Source organism: Erpetoichthys calabaricus, chromosome 1 (genome assembly GCF_900747795.2).
Source record: "Erpetoichthys calabaricus chromosome 1, fErpCal1.3, whole genome shotgun sequence".
In the NCBI taxonomy this organism is placed as follows: Eukaryota; Metazoa; Chordata; class Cladistia; order Polypteriformes; family Polypteridae; genus Erpetoichthys; species Erpetoichthys calabaricus.
The window spans coordinates 289,385,681-289,412,927 of record NC_041394.2 but is presented as its reverse complement, the minus strand read 5'-3'; the positions used below and the strand labels follow the sequence as shown (position 1 = coordinate 289,412,927).

Below are 27,247 nucleotides of genomic sequence, written 5' to 3'. Positions count from 1 at the left end.
AGCATGGCAGGATTTAAAGCACACAAGGATAGACTGACTCTGCTGCTTGGCGGGAATATCGCGGAGTTCAAGCTGAAGCCCTTCTTAATTTATCATTCCGAAAATCCACGTGCATTTAAGAATGTGAACTAGCACACTTTGCCAATTTATTATAGATCAAACCGTAATGCCTGGATGAACCAGGCTTTATTTGAGGATTGGTTCAGTAATTGTTTCATTCATCAAATGCATGAGTACTGTTTGGAGAGAGGAATTCCCTTCAAAATTTTACTGTTGCCCGATAATGTGCCTGGACATCCACGTCACTTAGTTGATCTCTATCCCAATGTGAAAATGTTTTATTTGCCCCCAAACACTACTCCACTTATTCAACCGATGGACCAAGGTGTGATTGCTACATTAAAGGCAAACTATCTCAGAACCACCTTCGCCCAAGCCATAGCTGCTATAGATAAGTCACTACGCGACTTTTGGAAACAGTATAATATTCTTAAATGTATAAAGAATCTTGCTACCACGTGGGACTCTGTGACGGAAAAGTGTATGAATGGCGTATGGAAGAAGTGTGTTAAGCGTTATGTAAATACTTTTGCTGGATTTAACAGTGAACAAGAACTTGATGAGATTCGTGAAGAAATAGTGAAACTGTCAAAAGACCTTTCATTGGAATGTGAAATGGAAGAAGTTGAGGAGTTGCTAGACCGGGAATCAGGTGAACTTACGAATGAAGAGCTGATAGAATTGGAAGAAGAAAGAGTGGTGGAAGAAGAAACAAGAGAATTGGAGAAAGATGAAGAGGAGGAGGCGCCACAATGAATGTTCACCACAAAGGGATTGTCAGAAGGTTTATCTCTACTGAATAAACTCCTCGCCCATTTTGAGAAAATGGACCCAAATATTGAACGATTTGCGAGGATTGAACAGATGGCACATGACACATTTCGTCCTTATTGCGAAATTTATGAAGAGAAAAAAAAACAAACAATTCAGACGAAGCTCACTATGTTTATGAAAAGAGCAACTCCTCCCATCACCCCGTCCACAGCCTTGCCTGATGAAGGCCATATCAACAACCCGCAGCCAAGCACCAGTGGTGCCAGGAATTAAATGTACAGTATTTCTTATTTTTGTATGTTTTCCACATTTTAAACCAATTGTACTGTAGTATGCTGTGTTTGACTTGAAAATGTTGATAAAATATTACTTTAAGATGATTACTGTATCATTACCCAGTCTAATATTCTTACCTTAATTTAACATAGGCCGAGTTACGTCCAGATCAACTTACAACCAGTCAGTCGGAACCAATCGTGGTCGTAAGTTGACGAGTACCTGTATTTATTTCAAAGAAAAACAGTAAACTAGCTCTGTAAGTGGAGAAGAGGGTCAACAAAAACAATATGGTATCTCTCTCGCACATGTGTGTCTCTCTCGCACGCATGTGTGTCTCTCTCGCACGCATGTGTATCTCTCTCGCGTGCATGTCTTTCTCTCTCGCGCTCTCTCTTTCGCTCGCTGCACAGGGAATACACAGGAGAGACTGAACATGTGCGGAAATCATCGGCGCGCACAAACCGAAAGGGAAACTGGCTTGTTCGTATATGGGTGGTTGCAGCGTGACCTGACTCGAATATAAGCCGAGGGTGATGTTTTTCAGCACATTTTGGGTGCTGAAAAACTCAGCTTATATTCAAGTATATATGGTAATCAGTTTTAACATGAAAAGATGCAGACGGAAAAAGAGAAGAAGCGGGCCACAGAGTTGAGAAAAGAACAGCTGCTCAGGAAGCAGCAAGCGCATCAACCTCTGAGCAAACGAATGGTAAACGTACAGAGAAAGAGTATGAAAACTATGAATGCTCAAGTCAAGTGTATTCAGTGCACATTATCGTGCAGTACGCCATTACTGGTATATATATAATAATAGGTACAGTATATACTCGTATATATATAGGGAGAGAAATGTATAAAGAGAGAGAGAGACGGACATAAAGTATATACAGTAATACTTATAAATAGATATTGTATTGTGGCCTGCAGGGTGTCCACCAACTCCCAAAAACCCAACACAGACAGACTTAAAGCACCAGTTCAGCACACAACTTGGCTGTTATTTGGCTGTGGGACACTCTTCCCAATTGTTCCCCACAATAAAGCATGATACACAGGCTCCAATGAGCACAAATTAAGCACACAACACTTTATTTTCTTATTCTTCTTTATTTCTTTCTTTCCTTCTCTCTCTTTCTGTCCTCTACTTCCACTCAACTTCCTTCCTTGAAGCATTCAAAGGCGGCACCCACTTAACCCAACAGGACTGTGATGAACTCCAACTTTTATGTAGCCCTGTGGGAATCTGAGGGACCACTGTAACCTTGAGGGGCAGCCATCTAGTGCTCAGGGGAAGGTAGTGTCCTGTGCATGCTCTCTCCCTCAGTCCTTCCACTTTGGTTCTTGAGTTGCAGTTGGTGTTTGGGCCCTTACCACTGTAAATTGCATTGAGCAAATTAAGAAAATGGATGCCTGAATACAAATTTTAATATTGTAACTTGTATTATGCGTGTTTTTGACTGTTCTGACATTTTACAGTGGCACAGCAGGTTGTAGTGAGAGCATGGTTGGTGGGGGCTAATATCAGAAAGCACCCAGAGTAAAAAAAAAGTTGTGATACAAAGTTCAAACACCTACAAACAAAACAAAAACCTCACTACGCTGATCAGATTATTAAACACAGAAACAATCAAATAGGACAAAATAAAACAATTCTACAAGACCAGACTTCTAACATAAGATTAACTTTTTCAAACATTTCTTAATTTAGTTGTGCTTATTGTAAATCATTACTTATATAATCTTCCCCATAAATGCCCCTTCTCACATAAAAATAATTACATCAGGAATACACCTTTTCAAGCAAATTAATTCAATTAAAAAAATAATGCCCCCAACGATTATTTTAAGCAACATACTCATTCTACATTCATTGATTTTTGTTGGAAATGAACATACTTTTGTTTTGTAACTTCATTCACTTCCATATATATTCAGCCATAAATAAGTATTTGATATTTTCATATATACAGTATATACATATACATATATACACATATATTGTGTAATGTAAATTAATATATAGGTCAGCAAATACAGTATACATGTAAATATACTGTAATCCAAACTATTGAAGTTTGTAAACATTTTTCATTTCACATAATTGTGATTTTTTTTTTATTCCTGCAAGCAGAAGTTTTACGGGCCTGTAGTGATATCCTTCATTAGAGAATATTATAAACTTCTTGACGAAAAGGTTGCTGCCCATGGTTCTTAGCTTGGCAACTCAGTATCAAGTTGCTGATTAAAGGTGCAGTCATGGAGAACTGAAAACAGGCCAGGGGGCAAGATAAAGCTCTTGAGTGAGAGAAGTGGAAAAGAGTACCATGGAGTTTGTCATGGAAACTCGGCTTCTTAAGATCTAAATAGGGTTCAAGGCTGCAGGGGTAGCCAGGTGGAGTTTTAGCAAGGTGTCTCTATGGCAAGGTAGGCTGACTCTAACACTGCAATACATGTCAGATATAGTTTGAGTGTCAAATTTCAGGTAGAGCTGTGGCCTAGTAGAAAGGGGACATAAGAAAGAGAGAGAAAAAGAGAAAGCGAGAAAGGGGCAATCAGTGAGAAGGAGGGAGCGTTTATTAGGTGTTCAGCCACCCCACTAGATAAACAATGGTTCTAAATAAAGGTAGCTAAGTTTAAGAGAAGGTCTTTATATGAATTTCTTCTCACTTGTTATTATTAAAAATATATACTTTTTTCATTCTTATGTACTAATGGCATTGTTCTGTATATGGAGAAGCACCAAGGCAGCAAGTTCCTTTTATCATATAGCCAGCAAGTATTTTTCACTTGTTTTATTTGTTTCTATTATACTAGCATTGCAATATAAACAGAATATATGAATTTATTTTATATTTTATGTTTGTCTAAAGCTAGTATTTCAAGGGTTACCAGGTTGGTCTCTAATATGTCTCTTTTTACCCTTGGCTAGATCATCTTGCTGATTAAGGAAAAACTACACACCAACCTCCATAATGTTCGTCAGATGTTCCGAGCTAATGACCCCAAAGGTGAAGGCAAGGTTTCCAAGTAGGTCATAAATTCTGAAAATCTTTCCACTGACACTTGCACATTGTTCTTATGTCTGGAAATGCTATAAATATGGAATGTTACTATCTATCATGTATGTCCAGTTCTAACTTATCCTAATATAACCGTAGAATGAATGATTGAGACAGGCACACTCAGTGAAAGATTTTAAAAAAGAAAAATGTTTTCTTTTCTAATGGTAAACATCTTTCCTAAGATCATCTAGAAATGAAGATAAGTGTGAATTTATACAGTGGACTTTACTCCCGTGTGTTACAACACCAAGTGAAGCAGTAATAGTGTTTCAGGGTGAATTCTCTTGTCTGACATGGACAGGACATTAGTAATAAACTGCATTTCAATCTTAATCAGTGACCTCTTGATTAATCATAAAGCTCAACCTATATCACTGCCCTCAATCCTAAAGGATTTCAAATATATGTGATAGGCACTAGGAAAACACATCGGTGCAGGGGTAAGTATTAATCCCTTACAGCTCCAGAGCCCTGACTTCAACTCAATGTTTGTATTCCCACAGGTTTTCTTCCCATATATTCCAGTCTCCACTGACATCTTAAAAGTGTGTGCCCTGCAAATGATGAGTGTCCCATCCAGGTGTGGTCCCTGCTTGTGCTCAGTGCTTCTAGGATTTGTCTCCCTCCTGTGATTTTATGTTTATATTTATTTATTTATATTTTTAAAAAAATAATGGATAGATGGTGTAAAAGATGGCCAGGAATCTGGCCTGGTTGGGATGCCCTCAACCTGGAAGGACAGGGGGAGACTGCTTACACTGGGCATTGTCTCCCCTGGTCTGCTAGATGGGAGCCCCCCTGTGTTGCAGCAGCATCATGGTTTCCCACAGGGCATCATGGCAACTGAAGTTCTTGGACTCAGCCCTATTGGGTTCCGTGGGTGCCACCAGGGGTTGCTGGAGGGACTGGGGAGCCCTACTTTCTCGGGCACTCGCCTCACCTAGAAGTGCTTCTGAGCTATAGCTACGGAACACCAGAAGTGCTTCTCTGTGTAACATAAAAGGAGCTGCCTGCCACACTTGAATTGAGTCAGAGTCAGGAGGAATGAGAACAACACTTGTGTGTGGGAGTGGAGGCAGTGACCAAAGAAAGAGGAAGACAAAGACAAAGAATTGCTGTTTGCTGCTTGTGTCTTGTGTTGTGGTTGTGGAGTGGGAATCACCTTTTACAAGAGTTTCCCACAATAAAACTTTTTCATTAATTTTATACTTGTGTCCGAACCTGTCTGTGTGGGTTTTGGAGAACTGGACCGCACCCTACAGTCCACAATGTTCATCACAAAGTGCACTCACTCACACTAGAATCTGACAAAGCAATCCTAATCAGGATCCCCTTTATTCACTTCATTAGAGGAAAATGGGTTAGAATAGGTGCTTTCCACATTAGTTGTCTTTTTTCTATCCTGGCAAAAAGACTGTTTGTGGTAGGATTACCTACCTGTGGTGGAAACTATAGGGCAAACTGTTGAAGTTTGTTCCCGAGGTTGACTATGCTCATGGGTTTATAGCACCAGTGACATTTCCGAAAGAAAAACTACGGAACTTGTAAGATACAGCAACAACATTGCACCCTGTCATGTCTGTTCAATGTGGACAACTCAGAGAAGGCAGAAGTCAGCACTCATTCTTTTTGAATGGACCATTGGCCAAAAGCCAATACATTCATGAAGAAGGCTTTGTTATCAAAAATAAGATCATCTACCAATGTACTAACCTTCCCACTAGCACATTGTTCTTATACCTGCAAATGCTAGAAATGATGCAATATAGAATGCTATTATCTATCAGGTTTGTCCAGTTCTGCCTTATCCTAATATAACCCTAGAAAGAAACAATGGATGACATAGACATTGTGAGTTTGTCACTCACACTCACACTTAACAAGTGTTTAATGGCCCAGCAGAACAACCATTAGTCAGCAAACATCATCAGCACCTATATGCCAATTCTCTTTTGCTAACTAGAATATCAAAGCAGTTTTACTCTGATCTGACTGTAACACTGACTGATGACCCTAAGGAAGATACCCTAATCTTGCTTGTAGGAGTGGTTGGTATGACCAAAAATCCATATTAAAACTACTGAAGGTTTTGGTAGATTCCATTGTAATATAATGGGGGGCTGTCAAGAGGCAGGGCCTGTTAAAGCCCATTGCGGCACTTCTTATGTGATTTTGGGTTATACAAAAATAAATTGTACTGTATTGTATTGTCTGTGGTGGGCTGGTGCCCTGCCCGGGGTTTGTTTCCTGCCTTGCACCCTGTGCTTGCTGGGATTGACTCCAGCAGACCCCCGTGACCCTGTAGTTAGGATATAGCAGGTTGGATAATGGATGGATGGATGTATTGTTTTGTATAATTGTATGAATTTTTTAGATTGAAATGTATTTATTAACAAAATAGTTAAGGTATTAATGATTATTTGTACACACAGCCGTGCAACTTATTAGTCAAAATATTTGTTAATGCTCTGCTATTCAAAATAATTTGAGACCAGATATTCCGTTTTCTGACTTAAACTGTTAAAAACGGGGCTTCTTCCTCATATCCTCACTGTTGCCACTGCCAAGCAAACACAAAAGGTCCTCCTACAAATTACTTGCCTGTCACACCATCTTCATTCAGTATGGAGTCACAGTGGGCTTGAGCCATCATTGACTCACCAGCCAGGTTGTACTGCACATCACTCTGGGTAATATTTTTAAATTCTGGGTAAGCTCAATTATTACACATAGTACACATAAAAGTCCATACACAAGAAATGACCTTTAAAAACAAATACACCAACACATTTGCACATTTTGAGATAGAATGTGTTTGTGTTCATGTTTAAATATAATTGCAAGTTTTCTAGTAATCTTTAGCATACTGCTAAAATGTTTTTTCTCAAGAATAATTTCATTCGGTATACTGGATCAACTGGTATATCACTCACTCTTACCTGCTGCAGGACTTCAGTAAAAAGGTTGTGCATGACAATAACACAGGTAGCAGTGCTATTTAAAAAAGAAGATGGGGGAAAAGAGTAAATCAAATACCATTATCTTTCTAACCAAATGTGTGGAACACAACCTTGTTGTCATCACCATCACCCTACAAATTCAAAAGAAAATGAGACTGCAGCGCTTATCAAAACACTAGCATCTGCTATACTGTGGAATCGTCAACATTCTTAATTGGAGGGACATATGGGCTATAATTGGAATAACTTATTGCTCTGTAGATCACCATGCAGTTTTCACAATCATGAACTTTCTGTGTGCCTCTAAAAATTGTTAGTGCCCAAGGGCAAGCAGCATGAAGCTCAAAAACAGATTTCTCCAAGAACCAATAAATAAGGTCAAATTTTAGGTAATCCTTGTCTACTTACTTATGACTCAGGCGCCGCTGAGAGTGGCAGCCTTTTAAGCAGCTCTGTGTACGACTTTATTTTTCTACTTTTATTTTTCTCTTTTTTATTGATCACTCCTATCACTTTATTTTATGTGAATTCGTTCCCTGGACACACTTACTTTTTACAACGTGGGCATGGATTTTTACACGCCAAGACTCGTCTATTCAAGTACTCAATTTCGAGCGCTGAGAACAAATGCCAGTGCCGGTGTAGTTCCCTATATACCCGACGAGGTAAGAAGGCGGTATCGTGGCAGCAGAGCCGGCACTAAGCTAAAAATGAAGCGGCTTGCAAGAAAGTGGCGTTTTAAGCCTTCGGTGCCTTCTGCAATCATGGGAAATGTGAACTCACTATCAAATAAGATCAACGAACTGGCTGCGCTAGTGAAAAATGTCAGAACCTACAGAGAATGCAGTTTGTTGTACTTTTGCGAAACGTGGCTAACTACCACCATCCCAGATACTAACGTGGAGCTACCCGGGTTTAGCACAGTTAGAGCGGACAGAGATGCAAGTACCTGCGGGAAGCACAAAGGAGGAGGACTCGCTGTCTATGTTAATACACGGTGGTGTAACTTTGGACATGTTAACGTCAAAGTCTCCACTTGCTGCAGGGACATCGAACTGTTGGCCGTAAGTTTGCGTCCCTATTACTTGCCCAGAGAGCTTGGACACATCATTGTTGTTATTGTCTACATCCCTCCTCGGGCGGACGTGGAGACAGAGAGTGACATCATCCATTCTACTGTTGCTAAGTTACAAATGCAGCACCCTGAGACGCTTGTGCTAATCGCTGGAGACTTTAACAATGTGACGCTGGACAAAACATTACCTGCCTTCTCCCAGTATGTGGACTGTAACACCCGGGGAAAAAAGACTATTGATTTACTGTATGCAAGCGTTAAAGACGCATACAGCGCCATCCCGCTACCTGCGCTTGGGAAAGCAGATCATAACCTGGTTCTGCTTCAGCCTCACTACAAACCAAGAGTGAGGGTCCTACCTACAACCACACGCTCATTCAGGAAGTAGTCCCCTGAGGCAGAGAAGGCTCTGAGAGAATGCTTTGGAACTACAGACTGGGATATCCTGCAGGGATCACATAGTGAGAACATTGAGGAGGTTGTTGACTGCACTACTGACTATGTCAACTTCTGTATGGACATTGTAGTTCCAGTAAGAACTGTACGCTGCTATGCTAACAACAAGCCATGGATTACAAGTGACATCAAGGGCCTTTTGAACCAGAAGAAAAGGGCTTTTAAAGGCGGTGATCAGCATGAGCTCAAGCGCGTGCAGAAGGAACTTAGAGTCCAGCTCAGGGCGGCGAAGGAGCAGTACAGGAGAAAGCTGGAGCAGAAGTTGCAGAATAACAGCATGAAGGAAGTGTAGGATGGGATGAAGATCATCACTAGCTGCAGCTCGAAGCGGGGTGCCACCATTGAGAGAGACATGAAGAGAGCAAACCAAATGAACAACTTCTTTAACAGGTTTGACCACCCTAACCCACTCTCACTCTCACCTCGGAGTACTGCACCCTCCACATATCCTTCTGCTGATACCAGCATAGGAGAGACATCCCCACCCACAATTACAACAGCGCAGGTGAGCAGAGAGCTGTGGAGACTTCGTGCCAGCAAAGCAGCGGGTCCAGATAGTGTATTGCCACGACTTGTGAAGGTCTGTGCATTGGAGCTGGGGGGTCCTCTACAGTGCATCTTCAACCTGAGCCTGGAACAGGGGAGAGTCCCGAGGCTTTGGAAAACATCTTGCATCACCCCAGTCCCAAAGGTATCACGTCCTAGTGAGCTGAATGACTTCCGGCCTGTTGCTCTGACGTCACATGTGAAGAAGACCATGGAGAGGCTGCTGCTTCACCACCTGAGGCCACAGGTTCAACACGCCCTCGACCCTCTGCAGTTTGCATATCAGGAGAAGGTGGGAGCGGTGGATGCCATCATCTATATGCTACACCGATCCCTCTCTCACTTGGACAGAGGCAGTGGTGCTGTAAGAATTATGTTTCTAGACTTCTCTAGCGCCTTTAACACAATCCAACCTCTGCTCCTTAGGGACAAGCTGACAGAGATGGGAGTAGAGTCATACCTGGTGGCATGGATCATGGACTGTCTTACAAACAGACCTCAGTATGTGTGTCTATGGAACTGCACGTCTGACATTGTGGTCAGCAACACAGGAGCGCCACAGGGGACTGTACTTTCTCCAGTCCTGTTCAGCCTATATACATCAGACTTCCAATACAACTCGGAGTCCTGCCATGTGCAAAGGTTCGCTGACGACACTGCTATCGTGGGCTGCATCAGGAGTGGGCAGGAGGAGGAGTATAGGGACCTAATCAAGGACTTTGTTAAATGGTGCGATTCAAACAACCTACACCTGAACACCAGCAAAACTAAGGAGCTGGTGGTGGATTTTAGGAGGCCCAGACCCCTCATGGACCCTGTGATCATCAGAGGTGACTGTGTGCAGATGGTGCAGACCTATAAATACCTGGGAGTACAGCTGGATGATAAATTAGACTGGACTGCCAATACTGATGCTCTGTGTAAGAAAGGACAGAACCGGTTATACTTCCTTAGAAGGCTGGCATCCTTCAACATCTGCAATAAGGTGCTGCAGAGGTACTACCAGATGGTTGTGGCGAGCGCCCTCTTCTACGCGGTGGTGTGCTGGGGAGGCAGCATTAAGAAGAAGGACGCCTCATGCCTGGACAAACTGGTGAGGAAGGCAGGCTCTATTGTTGGCATGGAGCTGGACAGCTTGAAATCTGTGGCAGAGCGATGGGTGCTCAGCAGGCTCCTATCAATTATGGAGAATCCACTGCATCCACTACACAGTGTCATCTCCAGACAGAAGTGCAGCTTCAGTGACACACTGCTGTCACTGTCCTGCTCCACTGACAGACTAAGAAGATCATTCCTCCCCAAACTATGCGACTCTTCAGTTCCACCCGGAACTATCTATCTATCTATCTATCTATCTATCTATCTATCTATCTATCTATCTATCTATCTATCTATCTATCTATCTATCTATCTATCTATCTATCTATCTATCTATCTATCTATCTATCTATCTATCTATCTATCTATCTATCTATCTATCTATCTATCTATCTAAATTCAAAGACTTCACTTCCTCTTGAATTAGTGAAAAGCAGTGGGAAGTTCTACCATCCACAGACCTTACACTGAAACATTGGCCATACCTCACAGTAACATAGTACAATTTTCATAAACACAAAGTAGAAATTCAATACCTAGTAGACATATTAAAAGAGGAAACCCTTCTTTGCGTGTAAAAATAACATCACTTCCCAATAGGTAAAGTATTAAGAACACCAGCTAAGACCCATAGGATTGTCCATAGGCTTGAGGCAATTGAATTGCACCCACATTTTAAGAGATCAGTATAAAGAATACCAGTCTAATGAAAAGCTCCTTAATCTGTACTGCAGGGGCTGGCAACATACGGGATGTGAGGCCATGGACCAATTTTCAGTGGCACTCTGATTGAATTGAAATTTAGTAAAAAAATATATTTTAATTACAGCGCATCTGTTTGCTTTGTCACCTATATTTTGCGAATGCGACTCACATGTAAATGGAAACCATGTGTTCAGTGCAGGCTGTGGTAAATTAAAACAAACCTCTTGTTATTATTAAGTAATATCCTGCCCTAAAATGACTCATAAAAGGCAAAAACTTGATGTTTGCCCTTTTCAAGACTCCTGGACGAATGAATACGGATTTGTACAACAAAGGGATCGTGCTGTGTGTGCATTATGCTGTGAAATTGTCGTGTGTCGTACATTAAGTGTACAAAGACATTAGCAAATTAAACATCAGTCCAGGTTTAAAAACTCTGATGAGAAAAGTGAAGCTATAAAAAGGGCTCTTTCTGGTTTTAAGAAACAAACTACTTATTTTAGTCAAATAATTGGAACCAAAAATAAAGGCACCGAATGTAGTTATACAATTGCTTTGCATTAATTGATTAATAGCTCTGATTAATAATAAAGAATGATTAATCATATTAGAATTTTTTTGGTAATTTTTCCTTATTCAAACTATGAATTTTTGTATTGAAAAAACTTGCAATTTACAATTTGTAATACAATTTTTAATAAATATGTTGAAAATTAAAATTTTACAAAGCATTCATTTCACATATGATCCTATTTATTTAAAAATATTGAATGACCAATAATATAAGATCCAGTTATAATGGGCTTCAAAAGTATACCCATTATAACCAGACCAATTTTGATACTATATATAACAAAATTGGTAGAATTGTGTCGGAATAACATTGTAACATAGGTTTGACATGACACCACTGAAAGGTTGCCGACCCCTGCTGTACTGCATCAATTATCAAAGCAAAAGCGACTAAGATGATAGGTATTGACCTTCCATATGCAGATAACTTTGTCATTTTTGCCAAGTCGGCGGAAGAGCTGCAAAGTACACTGAACGTCATTGAAGACTGTTCCACAATATAGGGGAAAAGGTAACCCTTTGTCAAGGTCACCAGGTAAATAAGCTCCCAGCAATCACCCTCCAGAGAGAAATGCTGCAGTGGCTGTTGGGAACTTTCCATGACTTTGGCAACCACCTTTTCCAAAAGACAACCATGACCTAATGAATCCTGTGATACCACAAGATTCATAACGTATCACTCTACATTAAGACCGCCAGCCTTTGGCTGACCTAAGACAGTAGCTTGATGATTACACTTTTGAGCCATATAATGTCAGACAAATAACTTCAACAGCTGTCTTCATTATTCATTTATAGTATCAGCTATTTAAATGGGAAAAAATTAGCATTCCACTTAACAAAAAATAGTAGGTGCCATTGTTTACTTTTCAGTAGAATACATTACAGTTCAGATATTATAACATATTAATTTCAAATAAATAAATGTTTTGAAAAAGGTAGTAAACATTGATCATGATGTAAATGAAAGGTAGTTTTTTATTTCATGACTTTATTATGTAAACACTTGATAATGCTTTCAAGTTCAAATTCAAGTTTATGTCATGTGTACATAGTGCTATGTGATTCTTAATTGCATGTCTGTTACAGACTAGTGACAGTAATATAATACATAACATCCAAAGAAAACAATACCATGTATTAAAGTGACATCAGATGGTAAATATTTACAACACCCACATATCAGATATGCTCATGCAGCTCTGGTTTTGCTAAAGAGTTCTGTTGAAATCAAACATATTAATTCAGCAAAATGAAGGCTGACTCTCTTCTGAGTGGCAGAACTAGGCTGTTTGAAGGAAGCAGCAAGGAAAGGGAATTGGTCTAAAATGCTGGCTTTTGTGTTAAATGTATGATATTATGGTCAACCAAGACTACAAGGCTGAAAACTGCTACAGTGCTTGATGAAGTTTTGTTGAAGGCTTTTTCCCATCAGTGCCATTTGAAATTTCTGGATATATGCATTTTATTTACTTTATTGTTTAGGCTTAAATGAACTTAAAGGCCACCTTTTTTCAAAGACTATACCTCAGTACAGCAGTGTCTAATCAAATTGATGTAACATAGAGAATTTTAAATGAAACTAGCCAACCCGTGGCGTAGCATACGCCACATAATTATGTATTGATGGGTGAACACTTCCTGAAAGACACAGTTGTCCAAATGGGGTTGGTTTTGAGGATACGACTGTAGGTGAATGAAAAGATGTTACTCTAGAGAGGGCAACATACAATACAGAGTTTTACACGCTGCATACAGCGATTCACATCGAAGCATAGACACTGCTAAGACCATGGGATACCCCTCGCAAACTGTTTTACATGCTGCATACAGCGATTCATACCCGCGACAAATATGATTCTTCTTAGATGGTGCTGTCGCGTCCACCCTTGCTCTCGAAGCATACACACTGCTTGGTCATGTGCCCGCTCACAAGAGCAACTAACAGAGACCCGCCCACCAACTCTAAGACCATGGGATACCCCTCGCAAACTGTTTTACACGCTGCATACAGCGATTCACATCCGCAACAAACTTTTACACGCCGCATACAGCGATTCACATCCACGACAAACATGCCTCTTCTTAGATGGTCCTGCCGCGTCCACCCTCGTTCTCGAAGCATACACACTGCCTGGTCATGTGCCCGCTCACAAGAGCAACTCACGGAGACCCACCCACCAACTCTAAGACCATGGCGTGTAAAACAGTTTGCGATGGCGGACGCGGTCATTCGTCATAACCGAAAAGAATGCAGTGGAACCTCGGTTCACGACCATAATTCGTTCCCAAACTCTGGTCGTAAACCGATTTGGTCATGAACCGAAGCAATTTCTCCCATAGGATTGTATGTAAATACAATTAATCCATTCCAGACCATACGAACTGTATGTAAATATATATTTTTGTAAGTTTTTAAGCACAAATATAGTTAATTATACCATAGAATGCACAGCGTAATAGTAAACTAAAAGTAAAAACATTGAATAACACTGAGAAAACCTTGAACAACAGAGAAAACTAACACTGCAATAGTTTGCGCTATAGCAACAAAAAATAAACATTTGAAAAAATCCGTAATTTAATAAACCACCAAGAAAAATAACTTTTCAAAAATGCACACTACGAACCGATCGCTGTAAACAGAAGTGAAAACAAAATCAAGCCCAGTGCATTCTTTAACTGCCTTCCTACCTTATGAGTCCAGCCCTCTCTCTCGCTCGTGCTGCCTGTATGTGTGCGTCTCTCTCTCTCGCGCGCTGCCTGTGTGTGTGCGTCTGTCTCTCTCTGGTGCTGCATGTGTGTGTGCGTGGCTCTCTCTCTCACTGCCTGTGTGGGTGCCTCTGTCTCTCTCTCGCGCTGCCTGTGTGTGTGCGCGGCTCTCTCTCTCTCACTGCCTGTGTGTGTGCCTCTGCCTCTCTCTGGCGCTGCCTGTGTGTGTGCGTGGCTCTCTCTCTCTCTCTCTCTGCCTCTGTGTGTGTGTGTGCGTCTGTCTCTCTCTGGCGCTGACTGTGTGCGTGTGCGGCTCTCTCTCTCGCGCTGCCTCTGTGTGTGTGTGTGTCGCACAGGAAATGCACAGGGAGAGACTGAACCTCGCAAGAGCAACTAACAGAGACCCGCCCACCAACTGTAAGACCATGAGATACCCCTCGCAAACTATTCTACACACCGCATACAGCGATTTACATCCGTGACAAACATACTTCTTCAGAGGTGCATGTGGAGTGTAGTAGAGACGAACGCGAATGACGCTGTGCTCTGTGAGTTGCTGCGTCCGAGTTGGTGGGCGTGGCTCTGTGAGTTGTTGTCGTATCCAATGGTCTTAGAGTTGATGGGCGTGGTGTCTTGCGTGCTTTCCATGGGTGTCTACTTGTCGGCGGCTTAGTGAATTATATATGTAGATGCAGAATGGAGTCACCTCTTAATACTGCTCACATAAAGATGTGCACCACCTGGTAACAAACAAGGATCTGAACTAAACCTATTTTACTTTTGTTTCTTTGTGGCAGAATGGTGAAAGAAAATATTAAGCCAAAGCAGTTAATTTTGTTTTCTTTTACTGGATGCCAAATATTTAGCACTCCTAACCAATAGTACCTAATAGTAATTGTACATTTTTTCAGCATGAGCAGATATGTCTTATTTTTTTTAAAGTAATTCTTTTGTTTTCTGTCAGGGAGGCCCTTACCCGCATTCTTTGGAATTTATGTGGATTTCTTACTTCTCAGCAAATTAACAGCATTTTAAGCAGGTAATGGTTTTCAATGTTGTCTTATTTTGCTGCAAACATACAGTAGAAAAGTTTCCATATTGTTATATTTGTTGCTTGCTCAAGGTACTATACCTGAATTTTAGGAGGGTGAAGAACACAGTTATGGGGTGCTCCATTCTATCTTGCTGTCATTTTGTAAATGTATAAGATGTGCTTGCTTAAATGTTCTCTTGATTGGAAAATAAATTAATTTGCTTTGTGAATTGTACCAGATTCCTAAAAATGCTGAAGTCATTGTTTTATTTGTATTGTACTGGGCTCTATGTATTGTATAACCTATTTAACAGGGTGATCAGAACCATACCTTTCCTACTTTTATGCAATTTATATAGAAGTGTTGGTGATGCTGTCCCTCTGTAACATAAAACCGCAGTGAATTGCTCGCCTAGACACTACATCTTCTCTCTGAATTTGCATAGATATTCTGTATACTTCAATGCCTAAATGCATTCCTTTTAGATGTATTGGTATCTTTGTTCTTAATACACCAGATGGTGTAACTTGGACACATCATCAGTGTTGGACCCAGGATCATAGGATGTTTCAGATCTTAGATCATCAGATACCCTCACCTGGGTGACCCAGCCAGGAGTGAGCAGTCACCTGGCTTGTATCGAAGTAAATCGCTACACTATGGATCCCACCTGTTGATCCACAACCACCTTGAAGGTTTTTCTGCAGCTTTCATGACATTCTTGGTAGCTCTTCTTTTATCAACCACTTCGAAGTATTTGGCCTTTTTACGCTCATGAGCCTCCTCTTTCCAGTCACTTGCTTAAAACAGTCACAAGTAAAGACCAAATCTAGCTGGAGTGTCACCCTCGTGATCAACTGCTTCCCTAGGTCATCCATCAGCTGCCAGTCACACACTAAGGCTAGTAACCAAAAAATCCAATCCTTAATTAAATCACTAATCAAAAGATTAGTCTGTTTTATAAAACATCCATATGCTAGGAGGTCAGGCTTACTACACTGCCATCTTAAATTGTATGAAGACATTACGCATCATTTCAACATTAATGGCAGAGGATGGAAAAATTGTCCATAATAAGAATATATCAAAAGATTTATATAAATAGCAAAATCATGACATTATGATTTTTTTAAAGAATTCATGTTAAACTGACAGCTGGGATAAGTAATTGTTGGGAGATTATTGAATTCTTCACCTTAGTAAATGTAAGAAAAATGCAAACTTTGAGCATTTGCAGTTTTACTGTCTGTATAGTGTGCCCATACTGATTTTAATGCACATTACCTCCTCTTTGACAGTTGTTATTAAAATACTAAAAGTGTGGTAAATGTATGATTGGAGTTGGCATGTTTTTCATGTGGATATTTTTCCTGTTGATAAGATAAAAATTTTCAGATTAATTAAACTACCAATTTGAAATTTACTTAAAATGAGTGAGTGTGTCCAATGGTAACCTGTAAGAAAAAATGGATGGATGGATCAGTGGTGCACGCTTCCTGTGAAATTTACACCTATACATTTTCTGTATCTCCACTTTTGCTGGTAGAAGATGCAGACCTCTAAATAATTTTAAGTAAGTACTCCCAGGTAATTTAACATTTACTTTCTGAATAAGTAAATTGTAAATATTGTATTGTATTGTAGCATTTTTTCTTGACTTTAGTACTTTGTATTGTCTCATTGTAACAACTGAATATCTCCATCTCAGTGTAACAACTGAATATCTTTATTGTTCTTTTCTTGAGAATTAAGCTGCATGGCTTTTCTTTTCAATGCAATCATCTTCAAAAAAAGACATTTGACTCAACTACACACCATTAAATGATTTCACTGCATATGGTAATCTTACATCCATTACATGTGTGATGTTTTCTAAACCAATGCTATTATGTTTCTTTATTATTTTAGACTTGGTCTTATAAGCCATTCCAAATTTTCGTTTGATGATTTTGCTGCTTGTTTTGAAGTGAAGAAGGTAAGCAACACATCTGCTACAGCTCTAAATAGGATATTAATGTTATTTTTTTTAGCGGCACGGTGGCGCAGTGGGTAGCGCTGCTGCCTCGCAGTTGGGTGATCTGGGGACCTGGGTTCACTTCCCGGGTCCTCCCTGCGTGGAGTTTGCATGTTCTCCCCGTGTCTGCGTGGGTTTCCTCCGGGCGCTCCGGTTTCCTCCCACAGTCCAAAGACATGCAGGTTAGGTGGATTGGTGATTCTAAATTGGCCTTAGTGTGTGCTTGGTGTTTGTGTGTGTCCTGCGGTGGGTTGGCACCCTGCCCAGGATTGTTTCCTGCCTTGTGCCCTGTGTTGGCTGGGATTGGCTCCAGCAGACCCCCGTGACCCTGTATTCGGATTCAGCGGGTTGCAAAATGGATGGATGGATGTTATTTTTTTTTGTAATCTGTAACACAAAGAGTTTGTTTGTAACAATTGGTAACTAACCTGCAAGCATAGGAAGCTATGACAGCAAACACACATCTTCCCTAGCTGGAAATGTGAAGTTCTGTAGCTGTGACTAAAAGATTAATTCATTCTTCTTTGCTCTGCCACTTATGAGTAATTGTGTCTCCTGCATCTTGCAGCTGTATCTTGAAAGGATGAATATATAGAAAATAAATTACATCTAGCAGGTGCTAAAACCAACTCATATTGAGCATCCTTCTCTACCTTGTTACAAAATGATAAAGTGATCGAATACATTGCAAGCCTCTTCAGACCTAGTATTTAAAGTAACTGGTTTCTGTTTATCTAAGCAGTGTCTCGCTTTCAAGGAAAAGACAGTGGTAGCTAGGGGCTGGGTGGGAGAAACTTCATTTTACATCTGCAGGTCTCACCGGTAGAAAGCTAAAGTTTAAAAAAAAGAATTATTGTTCACTAAAGCCTGGTGTCTTCCACTTTGAAGTCCATTAGCAATGTTCTGAAGGAAATCTGCTTCATCTTTGTATCATCCACCATCTCCAGTTCTCGCTTAGTTAATTTGGCCTTAACATTGAAATCAAGTAGACTCACTTTTTATATTTGGGAAGGATTGTTGATGACGCTTTTTACGCTAAGGATGAAGTAAGAGCTAGAATAGAACAAGCATGTTCAGCGCTTACAAAAATGAAAAACATCCTTTATAATTTAAAATTTAAAATTTGGCCATCCTTTCTTTATGGTTGCAAGGCATGGCTGCTAAAATCAGACATCCTACATGGATAAAAACATTTCAAATATGAACTAACAGGAACATTTTACGTATTTTGTGGACAGAGAGAATAACTAATGAACAGGTTTAACACAAATTGAATAAGACACTGGAGGTGGAAATATAACAAAAAAGAAGAAAACATAAATACTTTGTATACAGACACAAAAAGTACACAATATTACAAACATTATAGAACTAAAAATTAAATGAAAATGTTCACAAGGAAGGATAACATCCTCGATGAGTAATATAATAAACTGGACAGAAGAACAGGGAACAACTGATACACACAATGAGAGACAGTTGGAGATATGCCATGCTGTTAGCCATCCTCAGTCTGTGAGACAGCACCAACAGAGACAAAGAGAGACACTCATCCTTCTCTACTGTTCTTAAACATTTTAAATGTCAGATGCTCTCTTTTCCTTCTGTGTCACTGCTATTTCAGTGTTTTAACTTTAGTCTTGTGTTTGCATTTTTAGATTGATTATGACACTGGCTTACCTATCCACCACCCATTAAATATCAAACTCACTTATTGCAATTGAGGGTTGTGGTGGCTGGAGCCTACATCAGCAGCATTACCCATAAGGCAGAAACCTGTAGTCAACATAACATTAGCTGGCTTAACTACATCTTTTGTAGTTTCTCTACCTATTCTTATGGGTACTTAAGTATTTTGCTTCTCTCTCTTGCTTTTTTTTTGTATACAAATTTTTAATTTGTAAAATGATAACTGTGACAAAGGGATAACAGTGTTACTTTTCACAAAGCATCTCTGCAAAGTATGTATTATGTGTTGCTTTTTTAAGTATACACCTTCTTTCTAGCATATACACAAGATTTAAGATGACAAGCCTGCTAGAAGGGTCGAGGTGACATTATTAATTAGACCCTCAATAAGAGCAAGGGTAGCCGAAAAAGAAGACAATATTACTTGAGCTCTGCAGGCTTAGTCATTCACGCTTCTTCTCAAGCTGGAGGGCTGGGAATTGTGAGGTCAAGAATCTGACCTCCGGAAGAAGAAGACAAACAGTAGGCAGACTTACACTTGTTAAATTGCTAATCCAAATTTTCCTTTCAAGTTTATTTGTCGCTCTTTGATTATGTTGCTATTATGCAAAGTCCCTCTGTTTTATTTTCCATTTCATAGTTTCAATGCTGTGCCACTTTTCTTTAACCAGTCACTGAAGACAGTCATTTTCTATGTTTTCTTTACTAATGAATAGGACTAAACAGGATCAGCTCCTTAAAGGGATTTTGAATACAGTAATTAGGGTAGTTTGACAACTGATGAATAAGGAACCTAAAACAAATTGAGGTCACTTAGTGCCGTTAGTGATTTGTACCATTTGATCTTGAACTGAGTAGGTGTTATATAGTCATTTTACACTAGTGCTATGAAGATGAGGATACATTAGGCTTCCCTGATGAACTGCATTGCCCTAAACTGAGCTTTGGGGTTCCTGTTTACTATTTTTGATTTTTTTTGTAGATTTATTAGATATTTATGTATCCCTTAATAGAGTATATCATTATGAAGCTAATGTCACTACAATGCTCTCCTGTTCTTGTTTTTTTCTTTTGGATACTGGTATTTATTCTAGTTTTATATGACCATCTCCATGTTGTTTATTCCAATGATATTCATTGCTAGTCTCGTGATTGGACATCACTGATAAATGATTTTGGGATGCACAGTGTATTCCAAATTGTTGTGCTGCAAGTACTTTATCTATGGATTTAGAAACCAAAACAAATATTTTTTGTAGTTTAGTTAGGGAAAACAAATCTAGACAGTGTAAAGTCCTTTTTTGCTTGTTCTCTTTCAGATTCTGTGTATTGAGCTCTTCAGGAGTCTTTTCTTTGGTATTTTGACTTTTGTGCATATCCCTGACCTTCTTGCCTGTCTGTTGTGCATTTTTGGCACCTTTCTTAGGGTTAGAAAAATTTTAAACACACTTCCAATTAGAACTGCCAGGAGTGCCAGGACCTTTAAATGTTTCATTCACTATGCTTTGGTACTTGCTTCTGAATAGATGGATCATGTTTTCTTGTATACCAGCATAAAATCACTGCATGTTTTAGTCACATTTGGTGCTCATACTGCCTTCTTCATTCTTCCTGAGATAACTTCATATATCTTTATGAAACAGAATAAACTGATGAGGAGCTCTTATAGATTTAAGATGAGTAAAAATGAGTTGCAATTTGCGTGAAAAATATGTAGGCTGAAACTATGGAGAGGCTCCTGGCAACTTTTGAGGTGACCATAAATTACTATTGCCATGAAGGTCTCAAAGGTAACTGCAAAAACTTTTTTTTTAATTTTATTTTTACATCTTTAATATGTGTATTTCAAAGTATTTTAGTTGAAAGGCAGTGTCACAATAAGCACCTTGACATATGTGCTGTTTTACCTTCTTATTTATATGAATTTTGATCTCTTTTTAAAAATCTGGACTACCACACCATTCTGCCAGTCTTGAAGCACTGTCGTTGTTTTCAATGCAAAACTAATGTGGAGTGTTAGCTAAAGCACCCCCACAGCACCCAGTACATTTAACATTTGATGATAGTCATACTTGCTTTTTTGAACCAGGTTTTTTTCCTCAGTTAATTTACTGCATGTTTTTGACTGTCTCTTTACCCTACAATTGTTACTGTTCCAGTCATTTCAGATAACCACTGCCCATGTTTATAAACCAAAACATTAGGTTTACCAGTGAATTCAGACGATGAAAAGAATATTATAAGTTGGGCCTGACATGCAACAATGTCTCAGATGGAACTGTTAATAGAAGTTTTACATCCCACTTTACCCAAATGTAATTAATATATTGTACAATACTAAGTAACCAAAGTGATTGACTTAGCATACATAGGACTAACAGATTCTTTTATTTATAAGCTTGGAATTAATCATTTAAATATTAATACATAATTCATAGAATTTAAAACTAGGATTGGAATATACAGTGGTGTGAAAAACTATTTGCCCCCTTCCTGATTTCTTATTCTTTTGCATGTTTGTCACACAAAATGTTTCTGATCATCAAACACATTTAACCATTAGTCAAATATAACACAAGTAAACACAAAATGCAGTTTTTAAATGATGGTGTTTATTATTTAGGGAGAAAAAAAATCCAAACCTACATGGCCCTGTGTGAAAAAGTAATTGCCCCCTTGTTAAAAAATAACCTAACTGTGGTGTATCACACCTGAGTTCAATTTCCGTAGCCACCCCCAGGCCTGATTACTGCCACACCTGTTTCAATCAAGAAATCACTTAAATAGGAGCTGTCTGACACAGAGAAGTAGACCAAAAGCACCTCAAAAGCTAGACATCATGCCAAGATCCAAAGAAATTCAGGAACAAATGAGAACAGAAGTAATTGAGATCTATCAGTCTGGTAAAGGTTTATAAAGCCATTTCTAAAGCTTTGGGACTCCAGCGAACCACAGTGAGAGCCATTATCCACAAATGGCAAAAACATGGAACAGTGGTGAACCTTCCCAGGAGTGGCCGGCCGACCAAAATTACCCCAAGAGCGCAGAGACGACTCATCCGAGAGGTCACAAAAGACCCCAGGACAACGTCTAAAGAACTGCAGGCCTCACTTGCCTCAATTAAGGTCAGTGTTCACGACTCCACCATAAGAAAGAGACTGGGCAAAAACGGCCTGCATGGCAGATTTCCAAGACGCAAACCACTGTTAAGCAAAAAGAACATTAGGGCTCGTCTCAATTTTGCTAAGAAACATCTCAATGATTGCCAAGACTTTTGGGAAAATACCTTGTGGACTGATGAGTCAAAAGTTAAACTTTTTGGAAGGCAAATGTCCCATTACATCTGGCGTAAAAGGAACACAGCATTTCAGAAAAAGAACATCATACCAACAGTAAAATATGGTGGGGGTAGTGTGATGGTCTGGGGTTGTTTTGCTGCTTCAGGACCTGGAAGGCTTGCTGTGATAGATGGAACCATGAATTCTACTGTCTACCAAAAAATCCTGAAGGAGAATGTCCGGCCATCTGTTCATCAACTCAAGCTGAAGCGATCTTGGGTGCTGCAACAGGACAATGACCCAAAACACACCAGCAAATCCACCTCTGAATGGTTGAAGAAAAACAAAATGAAGACTTTGGAGTGGCCCAGTCAAAGTCCTGACCTGAATCCAATTGAGATGCTATGGCATGACCTTAAAAAGGCGGTTCATGCTAGAAAACCCTCAAATAAAGCTGAATTACAACAATTTTGCAAAGATGAGTGGGCCAAAAATTCCTCCAGAGCGCTGTAAAAGACTCATTGCAAGTTATCGCAAACGCTTGATTGCAGTTATTGCTGCTAAGGGTGGCCCAACCAGTTATTAGGTTCAGGGGCAATTACTTTTTCACACAGGGCCATGTAGGTTTGGATTTTTTTTTCTCCCTAAATAATAAAAACCACCATTTACAAACTGCATTTTGTGTTTACTTGTGTTATATTTGACTAATGGTTAAATGTGTTTGATGATCAGAAACATTTTGTGTGACAAACATGCAAAAGAATAAGAAATCAGGAAGGGGGCAAATAGTTTTTCACACCACTGTACCTTTTAAATATTAATGAAAAATTCATAGAGTTTAAAATTAGTTTTTCAACTACAATAACTTGCAGCGCAAGGAGTTATTCTACCAGTGTAGTTTCAGCATTGTGGTACAAAGTTTAATGAAAGATCTAAAATATTACATTTTTAATAAGTTGATCAGCATCCTAATTGCAATATAAAACAGAGGATACAGTTAAGGGTACATGACTTACACCATTGTTGTGATCTAAACATCAGTCAATGGAGAATCATCTTTTTCTTTTTTTTATTGATTTTATTAAAATCAAATAACATTCCATACAAATAACTGAAGTTTTACAAAAAAAAACAAAAAGGTTCAAAATAAATCAACTCCCCCTCCATGAGAAAGAGAGCTAGGCCAGCAGAGTAAGACTTTAAGCTAGTAAAAATAAGTAAATAGATAATGTAATAAATTAATAAAGATAAATGGAGTAAAAAAGGGGAGAGAACCTGCTTCCTCAATTTAAATGCTTATTCTAAAATGTTATTGATAAGATCCTGCCAGGTTCTGAAAAAATATTGTACAGATCCTCTAAGTGTGAATTTCCAGTTTCAAATGGTATATAACATCAGTTACCTACTGACTTAAAAGACGAGAGTTAGGATTCTTCCAGTTGAGCAAGATATGTCTACATGCCAATAGTGTAGTAAAGGCAATTACAGTTTGTTTGTCCTTCTCCACTTTAAGTTCATCTGGGAGTACACCAGACACTGCTGTTAGTGGATTAGGAGGAATTGTGACACCAAGGCTGTACTGAAAGGCATTTAAATATTTTGGTCCAGAATGATGTTAATTTGGTGCATGCCCAAAACATGTGGCCCAGTGAGGCGGGAACTTGATTGCAGCATTCGCAGGTTGGATCTTGCGCTGGAAACATTTTGTACAATTTTAAATGAGAAAGATGCGCTATATAATTTTGAGTTGAATAATTCTATGCTTTGCGCATATGGAGCTCGAGTGAATTCTGTGCACTCCTTTTCTGAGATGTTGATTGAGAGATCCTTTTCCCACTGTACTTTGGATCTTTGAAAGGAAGGGACTATAAAATGGTTTTATATATTACAGAGATGCTGTCTGAGTCCTCGAGACTGTGCAATATTTTTTCCAGTGTAGAGGTAGGTAAGAGGTGAGGAAAATTGGGCAAGTTCTGTTTAACAAAGTTTCTAATTTGAAGGTAATGAAAGAAATGTGTTGCAGGAAAGTTAAATTTGGAGTGTAATTGTTTGTAAGATGCAAAGACATTGTCTATGTTGTGATAGATGGCCAGGAACCCTGCCCCGCAGGGATGCCTGGAGGAAGGAGGAACCGGGAGAGCGGCGCTTCTTTTCTCTGGGCACTCGGCCGGTCCTTGCTCCCTGGGGGACAGCACTTCCGGGACACCAGGAAGTGCTGACAGACCAGGGATGGCTTATGCCCGGAGTGCTTCCGGGTGCAAGGGCAGCACTTCTGCCACACTGGGGAGTGCTGCTGGAAGTACATCGTCAGGCACCTGGAGCACATCCGGGATGAGATAAAAGGGGCCGCCTCACTCCAATCAGAGAGCTGGAGTTGGGTGGAAGAAGGATGGAGCTTGCGGGACAGGAGTGGAGGCAGCTGAAGGAACCAAGGACTGAACTGTAAATAACTATAAATATAATATTTGTGTAAATAAACATGTGTGTGGTGGACATTGCATTGTTGTGTTTGTCTGTGGCCGGGCTATCTTTTACAATGTACAGATCTCTAAGTGATTTAATCCTGAATGTTTTCCAGACATTAAAAACTGCGTATGTTTGACAGGGTGGAAAAAGGTTCTTCTCGTGCAGAGGTGCCACAGATAAAAGCTTCTTTATCTTAAAATACTTCCTACATTGGTTTCATATTCTGAGTGAGTGAAGCACAATTGAGTTGTTAGTATATTGGTGATAACTTGCATTAATTGGGGTGCAAAGCAAGAAATATAAAGAAGTACTGCAGGATTTTATTTCTATTGTGGACCTGGCTGCGTATATTCATCTATTTGTGTCCAAGTCCATGTTTTTATAGCTTGTATATTTGCTGCCCAGTAATAAAACTGAAAGTTAGGTAGGACCATGCTGCCTTCTGCCTTAAGTCTTTGTAGGGTTGCCCTTTGGATACATGGATTTTTTGAATTCCAAATAAATGAGGATATGGTTGAATCTAATTTCTTACAAAAAGATCTATTAATGTATATTGGAATGTTTTGAAATAAAAAGAGAAGCTTAGGAAGGAAATTCACCTTAACAATGTTAATTCTTCCAGCTAAAGTGAGATGAAGGGTTGGCCATCCATGTAAGTCTTGCTTAATTTTTTTCCATACAGAGGGCAAAATTTTGTTGATAAAGAGCTTTATGCCTACTCGTGATGTTTACCCAGAGGTATTTAAACTGATCTGCGATGTCCAATCTAATATTGTATGGTTGAGAATTCACTGGGAAGAGCACACTTTTATTCAAATTGATTCTGAGACCAGAAATCTTTTGAAACTCTATTAGTGCTGTCAGCACCGCAGGCACAGTATTTTGTGGATCTGATATATACAGTACCATATCATCTGCACAGAGAAACTTTCTGTTCCAGCTCTTCTCTGATAATCCCCTTTATCTCATAAGCATTTCGACAGTAAATTGCCAGTAGCTCAATGGCGATTGCAAAAAGCAGTGGTGACAAGGAGCATCTTTGTCTGGTACCACATTCTAGTTTAAAGTGTTCTGAATTAATGTTGTTAATACAAACTGCAGCTTCTGGATTGGTATACAGTAGTTTGATCCATGCACAAATGTTCAGGCCAAACCCAAATTTCTCCAAAGTAGTGAAGAGGTAGTTCCATTTGAGCATATCAAATGCTTTTTCTGCATCCAACGATAATAATATCTCTGGGGTGTTTGACTTTGTGGGTGAATATATTACATTAAACAGGCATCGAAGATTGGAAGCTAAGTGTCTGCCTTTAATAAATCCAGTTTGGTCTTGTGATATTACTGAAGGCAGAGAATCATCTAATCTTGTAGTGTTCTAGAAGGGAAAACAATTTTTTCTAACCAATTTTTGAGAAAATTTCCTAATGCTTTGTATTCCTCTTGTATTTATGATGAATCTGAAACTTCTCCTTGTGGTCTATTTGTTCTCCCTTAACCACTATGATTAATTACATATTTTCTTTTTGTCCTCATATGTTTTATTTTATTAAATGTAACAAATCTATCACTTACAGTACCTCTAACAAAATGAAAGTTTGATTCTATAGCAGACAAGCCTATTTCAGCTTCTAGATGGATATTCCTTGAGCGTGTTAACCCACACTGTGTTAAAATCTTTTTTACAATATTCTTTTGTGTGGCATCCTTAAATGAAGTTGTGATTTTCAGCTTGTAATATTTCTTTGTATAGTTTTAGGTTTTGGGTCAGGTATTAGACATCATTTAGAGTTTTGATATTACACTGCAAATTCCCTTCTGTATTGGAAGTGGTTTGTCACACTGTTGTGTCAAAGGATACACTAGTGGTAATAAATTTGTACATATACTCAGTGTCCACTTTATTGAGTACACATAACCTGTTCCATCTTGGACCTACTTTTGTCTCCAAAACAGCTTGAGATTGTTATGGAATTTGGTCCATTCTGAGTTGATAGCATTATGCTGTTTCTGAAGATGTTTTAGCCATACAATTAAACTGTGGACCTCTCATTTCATCTCATCCCAAAGATGGGGACTGTGTAGACCACTGGAGTAAAATTAACTCATGTCATGTTCGAAAAAGTGTGATGATGTATGGTTTTTCATATGGCTCATTACCTGTCTGAAGTATCCATTTGAAAAAGAATAGACTTGGCTATAATGAGATGCACATGGCTATTAACTATCCTTAAGTACACTGTTGCACTCAAATTACACTCAATTGATGGTAAGAGGCCTAATGTATACTAAGATAACACTCCTCACACGACTACACCACCATCACCAGCATGTACTGTTGACAAAAGCCAGGATGGATCCATTGATTAATGCTATTTATGTCATTTTTAACTCTACCATCTGCATATCACAGCAGAGATGATAATTTTTCCAATCTTCAGTAGACAGATCTTGATGGATCATGTTCAA

General features: G+C 39.3%; 2 protein-coding genes across 2 annotated transcripts in view; both read left to right on the top strand.

The window, feature by feature from the left end:
* LOC127528026 (craniofacial development protein 2-like) overlaps nt 1-27,247 on the top strand; it is a 1,148,403-nt gene that overhangs the window by 454,648 nt on the left and 666,508 nt on the right. The window lies entirely within an intron of this gene.
* Nucleotides 1-27,247, top strand: part of LOC114660741 (uncharacterized) — a 149,051-nt gene that overhangs the window by 26,105 nt on the left and 95,699 nt on the right. Inside the window, exons 3-5 of the mRNA XM_051928530.1 lie at nt 4,043-4,140; nt 15,265-15,339; nt 17,243-17,309. Of these exons, the coding sequence (XP_051784490.1) occupies nt 4,043-4,140; nt 15,265-15,339; nt 17,243-17,309 (240 nt within the window). The remainder of the gene's footprint in view (nt 1-4,042; nt 4,141-15,264; nt 15,340-17,242; nt 17,310-27,247) is intronic.